Genomic DNA, 17,605 nt, shown 5'->3' with positions numbered 1-17,605 from the left:
GACATAGTTGGGGGGTCTAGTTATGATTAATAACACGATAATTACATATAATAACATAAAACAATTAAACGTTAACTTCATAACTATATATAAAACACAAATGATTCATACTGGTTTGGGGAGCTTTGGACAAGGTGGGGGGCTTGGCTCTCCAAGTACCACCATAATGACCAACATTAAAATACAGTAGCGTAGTAAGCCTAAGTACTCATTAAAAACAAGGCAGAGGTTTTATTACACACGTATATTGTGGCATTACACACAGTTTGAACAGTAACTCTGTGTGTGAATATTGGATTATTTGGCGTACCACTAGATGGAGCCTGCGTACCACTACTGGTACCACAGATTGAGAATCACTACCTTAGACATACTTCCGGTTTCTGTCTACAACGCTAACCCTTTTGGGTAATGTGGTATATAAATATTTAGCAACACACCTTGTTTACATGTATTTATATATTTATTTAACCCCTATTTATCCAGGTTTATTATTAAAATGTTCATTTGTAATGCTGACCAAACAGAGAGACAGTGTTTACATAATAGAGAGGTTGAAGTGTGATAACTCATTGTTAGCGCTCTAAATCGCGCTCAACCATTCACAAATTCTCTTAATGTGTTGGAACATACATGTTTAGGACGGAGAAACACTTTTCAAGCGTAAAACATACAAAGAGAATGTCTGCAACAGATAATTAAAAAAAGTGTTTCTTTCTGTAGTTATAATTATTACTATTAGTTATAATGAATGAAAAGAGTACAGTCATTTTAACAATGAGCTCAGTGCTTTTACTGCCATCTAGTGTCTCCTTTTAACATCAATATTTTTTTTTGTAATCTGTGTTGATATCCGGTGCTTTTTGAGGTTAAAGTTACAAGAAACATTTCACACATTGATGCAAAAAAAAAAAATTACTATTACAATTTGATTGAATATTACTGAAAATGAAAACAAGCTTCAAAACTTTGCAACAACTTTCTGAAAAAACGTTGCTAAGAAATTCAAGCATTTTAGGCGGCAACCACTACCAAAAGGCCACAGAAATTGTGGAGGGGCTGATTAAGACTTGCTTTGCTTCAGATGAGCAACAAAAGCGAGGTAATGTACGTACCGTCTGTAATGTACGTACCGTCTGCTCGCCAATTCCTTTGCCATGTTTGTGTGACTTATGAACGACTGGAAGACAATTGTCTGCTTGTCAGTCCTGTGCCTTTTTGCTTCCTTGACATGGTCATGCATAAATTACTGTGCTGCTTTCTGTCAATCAGTTTGTAACGAGTATCGTCGCTGCACCTGAAATAAACCAAAGTTGAATCAGTTCTGATGGGGTTTTTTTTCCAATCAAAAAAAATCAATAACACGCATCTCCATGTTGGGACAACTTTATTACTGTATTGCTAACGCTGTACACGTGGAAATACTCACTTGGCATTTCATGTTTCTCCTCACACACGATGACAACATGACTCGAAGCACAACAAGCCTGAATTGGAGCGGCGATGATTCCGGCATTCATGTTCACATTTCCACAGAAGAATAATATTTTTTACAGGAACCAATTAACTTTATGTCACGTGACCAATATTTGACTTGAGGGATGACACTTTGGGGACAGTAGACAGAAAAACTCCCGATCACCTGAAATGCACACACGTCACCGAAGGAACATTGTATTGTCTTCACACTTAGAAGAAATCACACTTATTATTATTATATTAAAATTCACGTTGAGCAATACAAAGAAAAAAAAAAAAATTATGTTAGACCCTGTGAACGCCAAATAGGACGGAAAGCTGCTGGAATGGCGAACTACTCAGTATTGCGCTTTAAGCAATTCCATAGTTGATATATTATTTTTAGTGTGAAATATACAGCAACAATGTAAATAAATATGATATATATATATATATATATATATATATACACACACACACACATGTAACATGCTAGACGTGATAAACAGCAGGGCACAGACGAGGTTAGGAGTAGAACAGTAGTTGGACAAAAAGGGTCGGCCAGTGATGTCACTAATGTATGCACGTCACCATGGTAACAGGAGTGGGTGGGGTGCATGGGACCTGCATGCACTCGGTTCCATCGTTACTGAAGACAAATCGACGAGGGGCTTGGAGAGATGACCCCTTTCCCGGGGTTCGGGGGACCAAACGTGGTGTACGTTTGTGTGCTTCCGGGTCGCCAAGGGATTTGTCTGCTGAGTGACGCCGCTTCAGGTAGAGGCACATAGAACTGGGGCAGGTGGGGGAGGGAGGGCGGGCACTAGCTAGGAAGGGGTCTTGGGGAGAGAATCTTGGCTTTTCCGTCCGCCTCCTTCCCCTTCACAGCTGCCACGTAGGAGAACAGACAGAGGACGGAGTAACAGATCTGATGTGCCTGCAGAGGAGGAGGAAGGACGATCAGGGAGACATCGTGCACTCGACACTTAAGTGTGCTGAGACAGAACCAAGTGTACTCAGGCCCGATCTCACTCCACCCTCCAAATGAAGCAACATGGGGTAGAACTTTGTAATCTTCCCTAGGAATTGGGACACCACTTTCTACGTCACTGCATAGTTTATGTTCGGGCACGTAAGCAACTACATTATGTTTGCGCACACAGTACAGGACAAAATGTTGGACACACCTTCTCATTCAATGTGTGTTCTTTATTTTCATGACTATTTACATTGTAGATTGTCACTGAAGGCATCAAAACTATGAATGAACACATGTGGAGTTATGTACTTAACAAAAAAAGGTGAAATAACTGAAAACATGTTCTATATTCTAGTTTCTTCAAAATAGCCACCCTTTGCTCTGATTTTGGCTTTGCACACTCTTGGCATTCTGTCGATGAGCTATGGTTTTCACTTCACAGGTGTCATAGTTTTGATGCATTCAGTGACAATCTACAATGTAAATAGTCATGAAAATAAAGAAAACACATTGAAATGAGAAGGTGTGTCCAAACTTTTGGCCTGTACTGTATGTCCCACCTAGAGTTGTGCCCACACCAATATGTTGGTACCAAAATGTATATTATGTATTTCAATACTTTGATACCTTTCAAAATAAGGACCACACAAATTAGCTTAATTTTAACAGAAAATTTTATGATAAAACGTATGATTAAACACACGTTTCTTATTGCACTCAAAGAACAATTTTAGAAGTTTAGAATTCAAATTAAAAGGCATTAAACACATGGTCTGTTCTTATTGCACTCAAATAATAGTTAACATTTATTTGACTTGTAGCCTGTCAACATCTAGAATTAGGCTAGGTTGGAATAGACAGCTTTATGGACATTGTATTAAATGCTTCATGATTTATGGATGCCAATTTTGATATGTGCATTAAGACAAATACAATATTTAGTACAAATACAACACTGAAAACCAGGCTAGAGACAGATAAGACAAGTAACAGGTAAAACACACATTGTTAAAGATAAAACACAAAAAAAATAGTGGCAATTTGTTACAAAATTCAGTCAATTCATTTACATTATTTTACATCACGTGGGCGGTTTGGACTACTCTAATAAGTATCAACAAGCCAGTAGCTGTTTGAACGTCTACTTATCTCTATGTGCACAGGGGAAACTGTTAAATGTATAACCTGCCACTCTTTGAAATCCTTGTGCATGTCTGAATGTTTAATTAAATGTTTACCTAAGTTTGAAGCAAAGGTTTTAATGCTGTATTGACACATTTGGCGAGGCGTGTTTTAAAGCGGTGCCGTGCTTCCGTGTTTTAAGCGTCACCTTTATCGATAGTTCTGAAGCCCAAATTCCTCCATAATGCGCTTCAAGCACCCTCTTTCTGCTTGTATGCGCTCAGTGTGTGCGTATTGACGCACGAATACACCGCGCCTCAGCTTAGCAACGTCACCGCTGTACGGCGACATTTGTGGATGAAAAATAACTACCCGCACTGCAAAAAATCAGTGTTCAAAAACAAGAAAGAAATATACAAAAATTAGGGGTATTTTATTTGAACTAAGCAAAATTATCTGCCAATAGAACAAGAACATTCGGCTTGTCAAGACTTTCCAAAACAAGTAAAATTAGCTAACCTCAATGAAGCCAAAAATACCTTAAAATAAGTACACTCTCACTAATAACAAGTGCACTTTTCTTGGTAGAAAAAAAAGAGACCTTTTTGCTCAATATGTTGAAAAATATTCAATTAAGTAAATGCTAGTGCCATTATCTTGACATAATGATATGCGCTTGGCATCATGATTTTTTTTTCATGCTTGAAGTAAGAAATTATTACTTTAAAAAAGTAGTTTTATACTTGTGAGTGTTGATGGCACAGCTTTGCAACAGTTGATATTCCAGTTTCAAGCATTTTTACTCAATATAGGTCATAAAATCTCAGCAACAAGCTGTAATATCTTACTGAGATAATTTAGGACCAAAACCCTTAAAACAAGTAACACTAACATAAAATCTGCTTAGTGAGAAGAAGTATCTTCTCAGACAAAAAATAAACAAATATCACCATTATTTGAGATATTTAATCTTACTTAGATTTCATTTTTTGCAGTGCGTATTTTCCAAAAGCAGCTATAATTCAGTAGTGCGGCGGTACTTTATTAGTAGCATTGTACCGTACAACCCTATAGTCCCACCTTTACACAACAAACCCGGCAGAAATGGAGTTAACGGCTGAGATCGTTTATTATTCATCATGCTTCAATTGATGAATAAACAAACTACACAGAGAAGAAGCCGCCATCGACAACTGTTGTCGCTTGTGAATTTTTGAAGGTATGTAACGTTAGTTTTCACAATCGCAAGCTTTATAGTATTATATTTACACGATATAAATGTATAGTATTTGTCTGCTCAGTGGCCTTGTGGTTAGAGTGTCCGCCCTGAGATCGGTAGGTCGTGAGTTCAAACCCCGGCCGAGTCATACCAAAGACTATAAAAATGGGATCCATTACTTCCCTGCTTGGCACTCAGCATCAAGGGTTGGAATTGGGGGTTAAATCACCAAAATGATTCCCGAGCGCGGCCACCGCTGCTCCCCTCACCTCCCAGGAGGTGGAACAAGGGGATGGGTCAAATGCAGAGGGTAATTTGCAAAAATTGGGGGAATTTTCTCTGGCTCTACCTGAGCGAGTCAGTATCTGAAATCCCTCACTCTGAAGGCTAGATTCAAACCCACTATTCCTTGTTATGCCCACTACCTCTACATGCAAAGAGTCATTGGGACACCACTACCTTCACGGGAACGCGCACAATGTAGGGATGGGAGTGTATTGGGACTGGCTCTCACTTGCACTAAGCCAGGGACATTCAACTCAATTGTTTTGTTTTTCCAGAAACCTAAGGACTGGAGGGCCCAACTTCTCCCTTCACTATTAATCTTATTTTATATATTCCGGGGAACCAGCGTCCTGTACAGTAGACATTTGATTTTGTGCTGTTCTTGTTTTAAGGACTAACTAGTCAAAGAACATCTCAATGACAGAACTGTACTCTTTTTAAAGGGAAACTGCACTTTTTTTGTTGTTGTAATTTTGCCTATTGTTCACAATCATTATGAAAGACATGACGGATGTATTTTTTATTTTCTAATGCATTCTAAATATTAAATGAATGCGATCAAAAGTTTGCTTACATTGGAGCCACTCTATTCTGCCTACATCCAAAAACTTCAATTAAGGTTTTACATACATGATGTAAGTACATATGTAATATATATATATATATATATACATATATATCCATCCATCCATTTTCTTTATTTTTTGAACAATTACATAAAACAAATGTAAATGACAATGACATTAAAAAATTATAAATCAGACTAAAGGCCCCGGCTCAATAAAGTGTTACAAATAAATCATATCAGTGTATATTATTTTTACTTTCAATGCTTGAACCTCTAGATCAACTTCAGAGCTATCCATCAAGTTACAAAGATTTAAAGTAAAAAAAACTGCATGCATGGCAGTTTTGTGCTATTAGAGTCAATATTGCAAAATGTTTTCGTTACATTGGACCGGTTTGATGTTTTATTCCAATTTTTAGTTTTTTTTGTAATAATATTTTTAAAATATGCCGTGAGCCTTTTAAAAAATGATCTGCAGACCGCACTTTTGACACCCTTGACTATGATGAAAAAAAGAGGACCTAAAAAGGAACACCACTCGTATAACTAAAAAAGATAAACAAGTGACTACTGATTGCATCTGAAGTTAGTATATTAATCCTATTATGAAAAAAAACCTTAAAGGGGTGCCTTGAGGAACACCTCGGTTATGTAAATTACAAGTTGCACCGGACTAACTCACCTGTCTTTGCTTTGATGCCATTTGTGTCTCAGAAATAAAAGTGTATAAATGCACCACAAAATCAACCCTCAGGGGGCAATGACTGACTTTGTTGTCCTTTCAGTACATTTTTGCTGCATTTGTGTCATCCATCCATCCATTTTCTACCGCTTGTCCCTTTTTGGGGTCATATTTTTTGTTAAATTGTACATGATTTTTCATGAGATATATTTTTTCATGTTAAATATACAATTTTAATGTCTAATTATTTCACAGGTGTACGATACACTGGCAGTTATTACACAGTATATCAAAGCCCAAAGGGCATAAAAACATTTTGGATTCATTATTTGCTCAAATTTCTATCTCACTAAAGCCCTAAACAAAAATACCAAACATGTCATTATTTTTTAAATTGTAACCCTTTGAAGGCATTTTGCTCAAATTATGTCAGTTTTCAATAAGTATAAATTAGCATAAGTTATCTTACACAAACTTGTAACATTTATTCAAAAGGCTTTCAAAAAGGTCATAATGAAAAAAATAAAAACTTGAACTTTACACGGTTTTTTTTGTGATTTAGGAGTGAGTTTAATTAAAAATGTTTTTAACAAAATATCCCACTAGCTTGGCGCACACACACACACACACACAATTATATATATATTAAATATATTTTTTTTTTTTTTTGATGAGGTGGCGACTTGTCCAGGGTGTACGCCGCCTTCCGCCTGAATGCAGCTGAGATAGACTTCAGCACCCCCGCGACCCCAAAAGGGACAAGCAGTAGAAAATGGATGGATGGATATTTTTTAATCTTGTTGCACTTAACCTCAACCATAATTTAAGTTTATTTTAGGGGCGGCATGGCGTAGTGGGTAGAGCAACCGTGCCAGAAACCTGAGGGTTGCAGGTTCGCTCCCCGCCTCTTACCATCCAAAAATCGCTGCCGTTGTGTCCTTGGGCGGGACACTTCACCCTTTGCCCCCGGTGCCACTCACACCGGTGAATTGAATGATGGTGGTGGTCGGAGGGGCCGTTGGCGCAAATTGCAGCCACGCTTCCGTCAGTCTACCCCAGGGCAGCTGTGGCTATGAAAGTAGCTTACCACCACCAGGTGTGAATGAATGATGGGTTCTACATGTAAAGCGACTTTGGGTACTTAGAAAAGCGCTATAAAAATCCCAGGTATTATTATTATTATTATTATTTTCTTTAAAAAAAAACAGTCCCTTCCTTATCACTCATTCCCATGTTACTGCTTTCTGAAGAAAAAAAAAGAAATATTCCACACATCACATGGTCCATAGAAATTTGCACCATTCAGATTGCCTGCAGGCCAAAAATTCACTCATTATTTTGTCTGTATATTTGATAAATATTTACCTCAATTATTTTGTCTTACTTTTTTAGTTTTTGTTTAATGTCTGTAAAGTAATGTCAATTTATCTCAGAATCAATGACGTATCTATCCATCAACATATTTGCTACTTCTATACTAAACACTTCTTTTACTTCCAATCCTGTTCCTCCAAAGTCATCTTCAACTTTGGAATCTTATACAAAAATGAAATTACGTTGTCTGAAATGTGCCAATACAAATTTTATGTAGTTAAATATACCTTTTATAAGATATATCCTGTTTAAAAAAAAAGAGATGAAGCTACTGGATGCTGATTGCTTATGACACGTCAATTACTGCCACATTGGGGAGGTGATAAAAATGGTGCATGTATCACCCGTTCAATGACATGATAGCACTGTTTTACTGAAAGCAGCTAACGGGCGATACAAAAAGAGAATTAACAATTTACATCATTAACTGGCTATATATTTCATAAAGCATGTTCAAAAATCCCAGGCAGCAAACTTTTCATATCAATGGTTTATCTGCACAAATAATGCCCTGGTTTCTGTCTACCATCTCAGTTATCTTAATGGCAAGACGATCTGTTAACCCCAGTATCATTCTGCGAATCGAGTGCCCAAATAAAGAATCCTACTAATGCAAAATAAGAGAATATGGGGCCAAAGGAAGTTGTGAGAGCCAGCAATTTGATAAAGAAGATGAGAAAGAAATATTAAATTGAAATATGTCGCAAAGTACAAAGGTTGTGCCTACTTGGCTCTTCACCCAGTTTGTTTTTCAATTAATTTCAAAGGGGGCATTGATTTTAGATTTTTTAGGTTATGAGCGCCGTAACAAAATATATTAAACATGTATGTCAAAGCACCACCAGATTTTCCCATTAATTAATTTTCAATTTGGGGCCACATCCCTAAACTTTTTTTTGCCAAAAGTGTTTTTTATTTTTATTTTCCTGATTTTCTTTTCTTATATTTTACGATACAGGAAAGTAACACTTCACTTTCTAGGTAATATATGTGCTTCCCTCACCTTGCAATCATTGACTATGTTTTTTGTTTTTTTTAATTTGAGATTTGAGCACGCAGTGAAGAGCAGCTAGCTGGCCTAGTATTACAAAGTTAGCGGTCAATATTAAAGGTGCCATATGTAATAATTTCATGTCAGGTAATCATTAAATGGCCCTGATATGTCAAAAGGCATTAATAAATCATGTTCTTTTTTTAATACCTTTATAACTGATAACGGTAGCTCAGTCGGGAAATGCTCATTTCAAAATTAGATTTACAGCCCCAAAATATTGTTATTGTTTTCATTTCGATGCCCCACCGTTCCACCAATAATAAAGTCTGTGAGTGTGTCACATCCAGGTTGCCAGTTACACACCGCCATCTTCGTCATGCTGCTGCCACTGGTAAAGTTAGTAAACATGTAAGATCTTAGTGAATTTAAAAAGGCGTCGTTACGATTCTCAACTTATTCATGACATAGCCAGGAACAAAACGAGGATGCCTTTGAAAGATGGAGACGATTGAAGGCGGAGAAGAATTTTTCATCTGACGCCAAACGTGCTAATTTCCTCCTCGATAGGTAAGTCAGGCATATACATTTTCTTATTACTTGTAATACATGGAAATGGACATTTAGTATGTAAACTATATTGTCCAATAAGGTCTATGATCTTGTCTAACAAAGCTTGTATGTTAGTGCAACAAATGCTTAGTGTGGTGGTGCTCAGCTCCTAGTGTAATGCTAAGCATGCTAGCCCGGTCAATGACACATCGACATATAGGCTAACGGGGGAAATATATGCCCGTTAGCCTGTATGTCAATGTGTCATCCAACTGACAGGGCAAAATATATTTTCGACAAATAAATCTTATGTGGAAATGGGTAGTGTCAGTGCCTATTTCATTCTCAATATGCTGATACACTGAGGAAATGCGTTCTAACATTAGCACGGCTAATTGCTGTTTCTGGTACTGTATGTGCATCAAACACATATGGGGTGGTATTTGCTTGGCACAATATAATGCATTACATGTAATGATTTTCTACTTTGTGTATTGACATGGTAGTAGGCTATATGATTTATGCGTAACAAGTATTGGCTCATAGAGTTGCACGCTGCACTGAAAGATGGTGATGTGCGTACATGGAAGAGAATGCAGTGCGTCAGGTTGGATGCAACATGGCGTTATGCTGAACGGAATGTGGTGGTAATTTTACTGTTGGCCTTGGCTTGCCATCAAAGTAGGCCTATGCAATATATATTATTATATATAATTATTTTGATGGTGGTCCGTCCGGTAAATCTAGAAATTTTAGCAGGGTAATGCCAACAATCTGTCCCGACGAAAATATTGCTGCACAACTTTACAAATACATTTGGCTAATCGACAACAGTAAAATGTGGCATAATTATTTAGTAAACCATCTTGCAAGAAGCATAAACAAGAGAAACCTACAGCGTAGGACTCGTCGATTGCCATTTGAAGTTCCTTGGAGTAGGATTCGGAATCAGGCTGCGTATCTGGCAACCTCAGTCATGGAGAGTGGGAGGGGACTACAGAATTTTGACTGTGATTGCAGTACCATTTCTGGCCACATTACGACACCTTTAAGTTTCCACAGAGTCTGGTGACTACATTCCTGTGAAGTAGAAATATCTTTTGTTTAATTTTGTTCCAATAAAATTTAAATGGTTAAAAAAAAAAATCCACTGTTTATAAACAATACGATTGCGATGCTAATTTGTGTTCGCCTGACAATGGGATTGTCCATTGTATGTTAGCATTAAGCTATCAGCATAAAAGTCATCCTTTATCCTGTATGGTTGTATTGCTTTTTTCAGTTTATACCAAACTGTATTGTCAATTTAAAATTATTCTTACATGTATGTGCACTTCATATGTATATTAATGTACTCTCCCTTTGTGTGCTTAGTTTTACAGTAACTTTATTGTGGAGACTATCAATAAATTACCTCAAGTTGGGAGTTTTTTTAAATCTCTAATTTAAAGTAGTGTTTACATAGCTGCCAAAGTAAATCCCAACATTTAGGGAAGGAAGAATAATTTATGTAACTAAACCAGGGATGTACAAAGTGCCGCCTGTGTTACATTGTAGTTATAAAATCACTGAAAAATACAGTAAAACGATATGTGAAAAGAAATGTTGATTGATATCAATAACTACAGTCGTCCCTTGCCACATCGCGCGTGTAAATTTGCAGTAACTCATTCGCAGATTTTTTTTATATAAAATAATATTCTTATATTTCTATATAAATTAAGCATTTTAAGCATAAATATGGCTCAATGACCTAAAAAATATCAATATTACAGTAGTATTGGCAACAGACCAAACTTATCAGAGTGTACCGCTCAGTTGTGTAGTCCTTGATTGGCTCAGCCTTAGGAAGCATTATTATATTGGATTACACAAGTTGTTTTAAATTATTTTCTGTAATGCCTCCACTAAGAGACATATTTTTTTTCACGCAGACCCAAAGTTAATGTTTTGTTTTTTATCTGCATGTGACAAGATAGTTCCTTACAAACACTAAAGACGCGATTAAAAGCCATTGCCTCTCACGCCCATTTTACCCTGACACTTCAAGGTTCCACTATTTAAGAAGCACTGCATTAAACGGGCTGCTTAGAACTTGCTCACAGTTCAATTTTACTAGGAGACAGAATTTTTTTTCATGCCTCGCTGAAGTGAATGTTTATTTATCTGTGTGTCAAGATATACGCTATTACCTCTCACGCACATGGGGGCAATATATTAAACTAATGTACATATGACTATGTTGATGTTATTCCATGTCTAGAAGGCCCCTATAATAAAAAGAACATATTCAGAAGACTGTAAACTGTTTTGTATGCTCCAGCTATGAATACATTTAATTTCTAATTAATGCTTCCTACTTTGCAGTAATTAATTTACCACGGTCAGGGCTTGGAGCACAATGATTTGTCTTTAAATACAGGCATAATGTTTATTTTTTTAGCCTTTTTTTATCATGGCATAATATGCAAAGTGTATGATGATGTCATTGATATCGCCCCGACCACACCCCCCACTGCCACAAATAGATTGCCGTTCTGTGGGAAACACAAACCACTCGGTATACATTTAGTTGCAGAAGTATAAAGACATAGCAATTGCTTTTTTATGGTTTCATATTCTGTATTAAGGAACAATCCTAAACCTGCTGTCAATGTCCAGACACTACAGGGCGTGGATTTATCAGTAGAAGAATGTCCACCTTTGTCACTAAAGGTGGCACTATACTTCCCTTCCAGCCTCTGAGCAGTGGTCTTTCTGTTGTTGACCTACTGAAAAACAGCTTAAAGGCAAACCATATGCTACACTGGCCAAATCTTGTTGAGGTCTCAAGTTAAACCTTGAGGAATTATGGGCATCCTGTTAGCCCAGTAGTGTCTAATGAGATGTTTATAAGCTACAGGAAAACAAATTGTAAACATATTGTCTCGGTGTGTCATACTTTGGACTGTTAGACAAATATATATGAAGTCATCACATGTAAACGATTGCAGTGGTGTGCTGGCGGACTGATGAGGACTCACCATGGGGGTCTTGTACTTGTGGATCACCACTTCTTTAGTTTCAGGAACTATGCCGATGCAAGAGACAGAAGAGAAATTCAAAGGCAGCAGGAACTTGATTCAGTTCAACTTTTCTTGTCGAAGAGGTGAACTCAGAACATGGCTTCAGATAGTCTGTGGGCCACTAATGTCCACCACCAGTAAAACATGTGTATCACAATGATGCACCTCTTCCCAGAGTTGAAGAGATAATGAACTCCATTTGGAAAGTAACACATCTTTGCTATGATTGACTGGTAAGGACAGGATGTAGCCCACAAAAATTGTTTCAATATGGAAAGAACAAAAACACGTAGAGTGAAGTGACAGGACAAGACAGAGTTACACAATGCTAAACATCTTTGGCCCAGGACCATGTTGATGTCCTCAGGACAGTCTGACTTTTCATTAGTAACTGTGAACCCATAGGAGAGAAGAAAGAGGCTGAACAGATAGAAAGGTGCCAGTCTATATTACGTCTCTTTCCGAGCACCCTAAAACACAGTTGTTGGAAAATCTCCCCATGCTGAGACAACAATGACCAATGAGAGATGGAGTCTGGGGTGATCTCCCAAGGGAAGGGAGCACAGGAAAAGGAAAATGAAGGAGTCGAAGGAACAGATAGTGTGTGTGTGTGGAGAATTGATCTGAATAAGAAAGGTGACAAGACTTTACCTGCTGGAGAATGAAGGTTTTCATAGTGGCAAAGATGAGGGCAACATTACAAAATCAGCACAGAGACAAGACAGTAACCCAGCCTGGCGCTTCACTTCAACCTTTGACGACCTGCTTTCCTGCCTGTAGCAACACTACACTACACTACACTAGACTAACCTACTTAGCCATTGCAGCGAAGCTCCTCCAATACTAATATTAATGCAAGCTGATGACTCATGTCTTAAAAATAAAAATACAGTAGTACTTCTACTTACAAGCTTAACCGGTTTTGTGACAGAGCTCTTGACTCAAAACACTCAAATCAACATCGCCTTCAAACTGGCTTTCTTCCAACAGTATGGGCTGGAACCAAAGTTATGTCCATCTCTTGCTATAAGCCAATGCTAGCGTGTAAGACGTTTTGGTCGGATCTTACGGGGTTTCACTGGGACATTTGCTACATCAACTAATGGCAGAGATCGCCATGGCTCAGATGGTAGAGCGGCTGTACCAGCAACTTCAGGGATGCAATCCCAGCTTCCGTTATCCTAATCACGGCCTATGTGTCTTGAGCAACACACTTCACCTACTTAGCTCCCGGTGTCACCTACACTGGTGTATGAAAGTGCAGGATTCTTAATCTCAATGGAGCTTTCCTGGGCAATTAAAGGTTAAAAAAAATGGTGCGGATGCTTGTAAATTTACATTTTTGCTTGCAACGTGAAGCATAACAATTAGCTGAGGGAAAGCTTTTATCTGAAAACACTTGTAAGTTGAAGTAAAAAAATAGTGAACTCCGCTAAAAACAGCTGGTTTTACTCGCTAGCATTAGCTTATAGCTAGAGATGGACATAACTTTGGTTTTCCAAGGAAGTGAGTGTGCTGACAAGAGGAGGCAAATTATATTTATTGTTATACAAAAAAAATCATCATCATGACCGGCTGTGTCCAGAGGTGGGGGAAATAATCGATTTTTAGATGCATAGCAATTTGGACATGGACAATTATAGAATCGGTTAGTAATAGTAATAATCGATTATACAGTATATTGTAAATAAAGTAATGCAGAGAGTTCTAAAATTTGGCTGACTGCAGCAAGCCACCTCACCGAGAGATCCGACCAGCTCCTTTACCATAGAGCACTTAGGATCCAGTTTTTCACACATTTTCATTAATGTGGGAATTAATTTAACCGTCTCTTATTCCAAATAACGTTGCAAGTGATAAACGTTTATTCGGTGAAATGAAATGTAAAACTGCATCAATAATCGATATTTAATCGAATCGTAGCTCCTGAATCGTAATCGAATCGTGAGGTGCTGAAAGGTTCCCACCTCTAGTCTACACCATACTGAAGCAGAATGAGTCTAATACATGTATTATTAAATAATATCTAATGCTGACACTTACTAATGAAAAGCAGGAAAAGCTGCTGGTCGTGTGGTTGACGGAGAAGCAGCTCAAAGGAGATACTGTTGAAGTCCACTTTCCAAGGTAAATGTTATAAATCAGTGGTTCTCAAAATGTTTTCAATGAGTACCACCTCAGAAAACACTTGGCTCTCCAAGTACCACAATAATGACCAACATTAAAATACAGTGGCATAGTAGGCCTAAACATGCATTTAAAAACAGGGCATAGTTTTATTTTAACAAGTATAATAAATATTTCTGGCCACTGTAACATTACACCAGGCATGTGATTTGACCACAATGAAAAAGACTGAAAAAATTTCCTGGGGTCTGGGGGACCCCCGAAGCTCCTGGTTTTTCACCAATTTAACATGCTAAAATTAACAAAGACAGCACCATTTGAAGAAAATATTTTAGTGTTTAAAGACATGAAAACATCATTAATAGAACATATATAACCCGATTATCCTAATTAATCACTGTATATGGTTCAGTCCCAACAGTATTTAGTCACTAATATTTACATCTTGTGTTCATTTCACATCCACAGGTGTCACATTGATCAGTGTTATTATCTACAGTTTATTTACAGTATTACCACATTACTTCAGTTCACTTCACACATTAGCTTTCTCAGAGAGCCCTAACATGAGCTTTCCTTGCAAATTTCTGAGCAGCCTGCATTTTCCTTTTGGTCTCTGCTTTTATAGCTTCTTTTTTGGATTTCAGTGCCAACTTCTGCCTCTTGGACTCTCTCTCCACTTCCATCTGCTCTAGATTATCCCTGTACCTCTTGCTTGAGGTTCTGATCTTGAGACACAGTTTTCCGTTGACAGGGTCCATGACAATGTCTTTTCCTTAATGTCTTAACTTAATATTACAAAATAGTATTATATGCAAATTTATTTCAAATAAATTGTTAACTGGAATCAATAATGCGACTCTTTGAATTTCTGTAATTTCATAATATATTTTCACGTGGCTTTTTATTTTTAGAAAAACCCATTTATATTTCGCAAAGCAATAATTGGTTAATATTTAAAACAAACATGCGTATTTCGCAAGCAAATATTTTTTAGCTTACCTCATTATTAACAACCCTGTCTGCAACTGAAGTGGGTTGTTAGGGTGGATCTTTCCTCTCGATGTCTACGCAGTTGTCGATGTAAACAAAGGATGAAGTCCGTAAGGTTTGCTCACTTTCGGTTGACATCCAAAAGTACCAGCTACTGAAAAGTTAGTTTTCCTTGCTTCAAGTTGTTTCATATGTTTTTGGCGTTTCGCATGTACTTCCAAAGCCTTGAAACCTCGTGATCCATAGTCAATATTATCATGACACCACGTGCACAAAACCTTTCCGGGACGATCGATTTTCCGAATAAAATCACCGAACAAAGTCGTAACTTCCTTCTTCCCAACAGTATCAGTGATTTCCCTTTCCATCGAAACTTATTTTTGACATGTTTATCAATTTCTTTTACTCGTAAAGCGTACTTTCTCTCGAGAACCGACATCGTTTACATATGGAAAATGGCGGTAATAACTATTATGAATGATGACGTTATTAACGTCATCATTCATAACAGATGTCCTGATTGGTCACAAGGAACATATCGACCAATCAACTACGTCTCGAATCTTGATTTAGGGTCGGAAAAAAAAACGGAAAAACGGGAGATTTTTTTTTTTTTTCCCCCGAGATTAAAAAAGACAGAATTCCGACTTTAGACGGAAAAATCACATGCCTGTTACACACAGTTTGAACATTAAAGCTGTATTTGAATATTCAATTAAGTGACTCTTTGGCATACCACTAAATTGAGCCCGTGTACCACTACAATTGGGAGAATCATTGCTGTACATTATTATTAAACTACTTAATAAAATTAATGTAGTTGTTTGGAGTACATGCTATTGTATAGTTTTTACACAATATGTATTGTATGTTTTTCTTTGTAAAATGCAAGTTACATGTTAAAATTGTGCTGTTTTGGGGGGTTAAGCACTAATTTAATTGATTTAGTTAGTTAATTTCAATGGGAAACGTTGATTTGAGATACAGGTGTTTTGCGTTAAAAGCTCCCTTTGAGGACCAATTCGTAAGTTGAGGTACTACTGTAAAAATAAAAATCCTCTAAGTGAAATTAAAGCCATGCCCACACAAATACTGTAGGACTATTTTTTAAATGTATATTTTTTGTTTTTTATGCCGTCTTGCAGTATTCCTACCGATTTGACAGTACAAACTAAATGTATACATTCATAATTTCTCTATTTTCTTCTTTTAGTCCAGGATAAACTATGCCTTTCTGCTGAGTGGTGTCTTTCTACTTCCAATCATATTGCAAAAATATTCTTAACAACATTACATAGATGATTTATCACGCACAATTTAATAAAGTTAATGTATTACATTTAATAGCTTTTACTTCTCAGTTTGATGCTACAATTTTTCTCCAAGTCCCGTTGTTTATGATTGAGATAAAATAAATGTGTCCATTAGAGACGATCTAAACCTCACATCCAAATAAGAGAACTCCTATTAGCTGTGGCCTTGGCCATGAAGCTGAGTTACTGCCGTGTCAAGTACAGGCCTACAATCAATAGATGGTGTAATTACCAAATTCCTCCAGGACAAAGACTCCCTTCACTGTATTGCACTTTTTTATGTGACTCAGCTCTATGAAAACCTAAAAAAACAAAAAACAAAAAAACAACACAAGACAGAACATTATTAACTCAACAACACTGGATGAAAGATCAAACTTTGTATTGAAAAAATAAACAAATCAAACAAAATAAAGAACCAGGTTCAAACTTGTCATATTCAGGATGAAAGGTAAAAAAAAACAGCTAGATGTGGAATGCAAGCTTTTACTAGCTAACAGAGGAAAATAAAAAAGGCATAATATGAGAAGTTTCCATGATACATGGGCAATAGTGGAACTGCTAATTCAAGATGACATGTTTACTCAAAATGAATTGTTACTGTTTGAAATTAAAGGGTTTTGGGTAAGAGAACAGTATCCAGGAGATGCAAAACAGCCCATAAATGCATACATGGAATTTCCTTATGAAAAAAATAGAAAAAAGGACATACAGCTACAACAGAAAAAGAAAGAGGGGAAACAAAAAGGAACCCAATAAGATGTTACAGCTAAGAAGCAAACACAGCAGAGGTTGTATACCTTCCGCTCCTTGCAGGGGGAGAAAGCATGGGAGAGAAATGGTTTGGATTATTATCGGACAGAAGAGCACAAACACT

General features: G+C 37.1%; 1 protein-coding gene across 17 annotated transcripts in view; it reads right to left on the bottom strand.

Moving 5' to 3' along the window:
- Nucleotides 1-1,152: 1,152 nt before the first annotated feature.
- Nucleotides 1,153-17,605, bottom strand: part of madd (MAP-kinase activating death domain) — an 87,879-nt gene continuing 71,426 nt past the window's right edge. For 15 of the 17 annotated variants that reach the window (XM_061974831.2, XM_061974823.2, XM_061974826.2 and 12 more), the window contains 3 exons: nt 16,961-17,030; nt 12,254-12,300; nt 1,371-2,395 (listed from right to left, as the gene is read on the bottom strand). In XM_061974831.2, coding sequence (XP_061830815.1) covers nt 2,282-2,395; nt 12,254-12,300; nt 16,961-17,030 — 231 coding nt within the window. In that variant the 3' untranslated portion in view covers nt 1,371-2,281. Of the gene's footprint in view, nt 1,298-1,370; nt 2,396-12,253; nt 12,301-16,960; nt 17,031-17,605 lie in introns of those variants that run through there. The other 2 variants (XR_009816796.2, XM_061974835.2) reach the window with 2 other exon arrangements.

Source organism: Nerophis lumbriciformis, linkage group LG15, assembly GCF_033978685.3.
Source record: "Nerophis lumbriciformis linkage group LG15, RoL_Nlum_v2.1, whole genome shotgun sequence".
Lineage (NCBI taxonomy): Eukaryota > Metazoa > Chordata > Actinopteri > Syngnathiformes > Syngnathidae > Nerophis > Nerophis lumbriciformis.
Note: the sequence above shows the minus strand (reverse complement) of the source record. Positions and strands in the feature narration are given on the sequence as shown.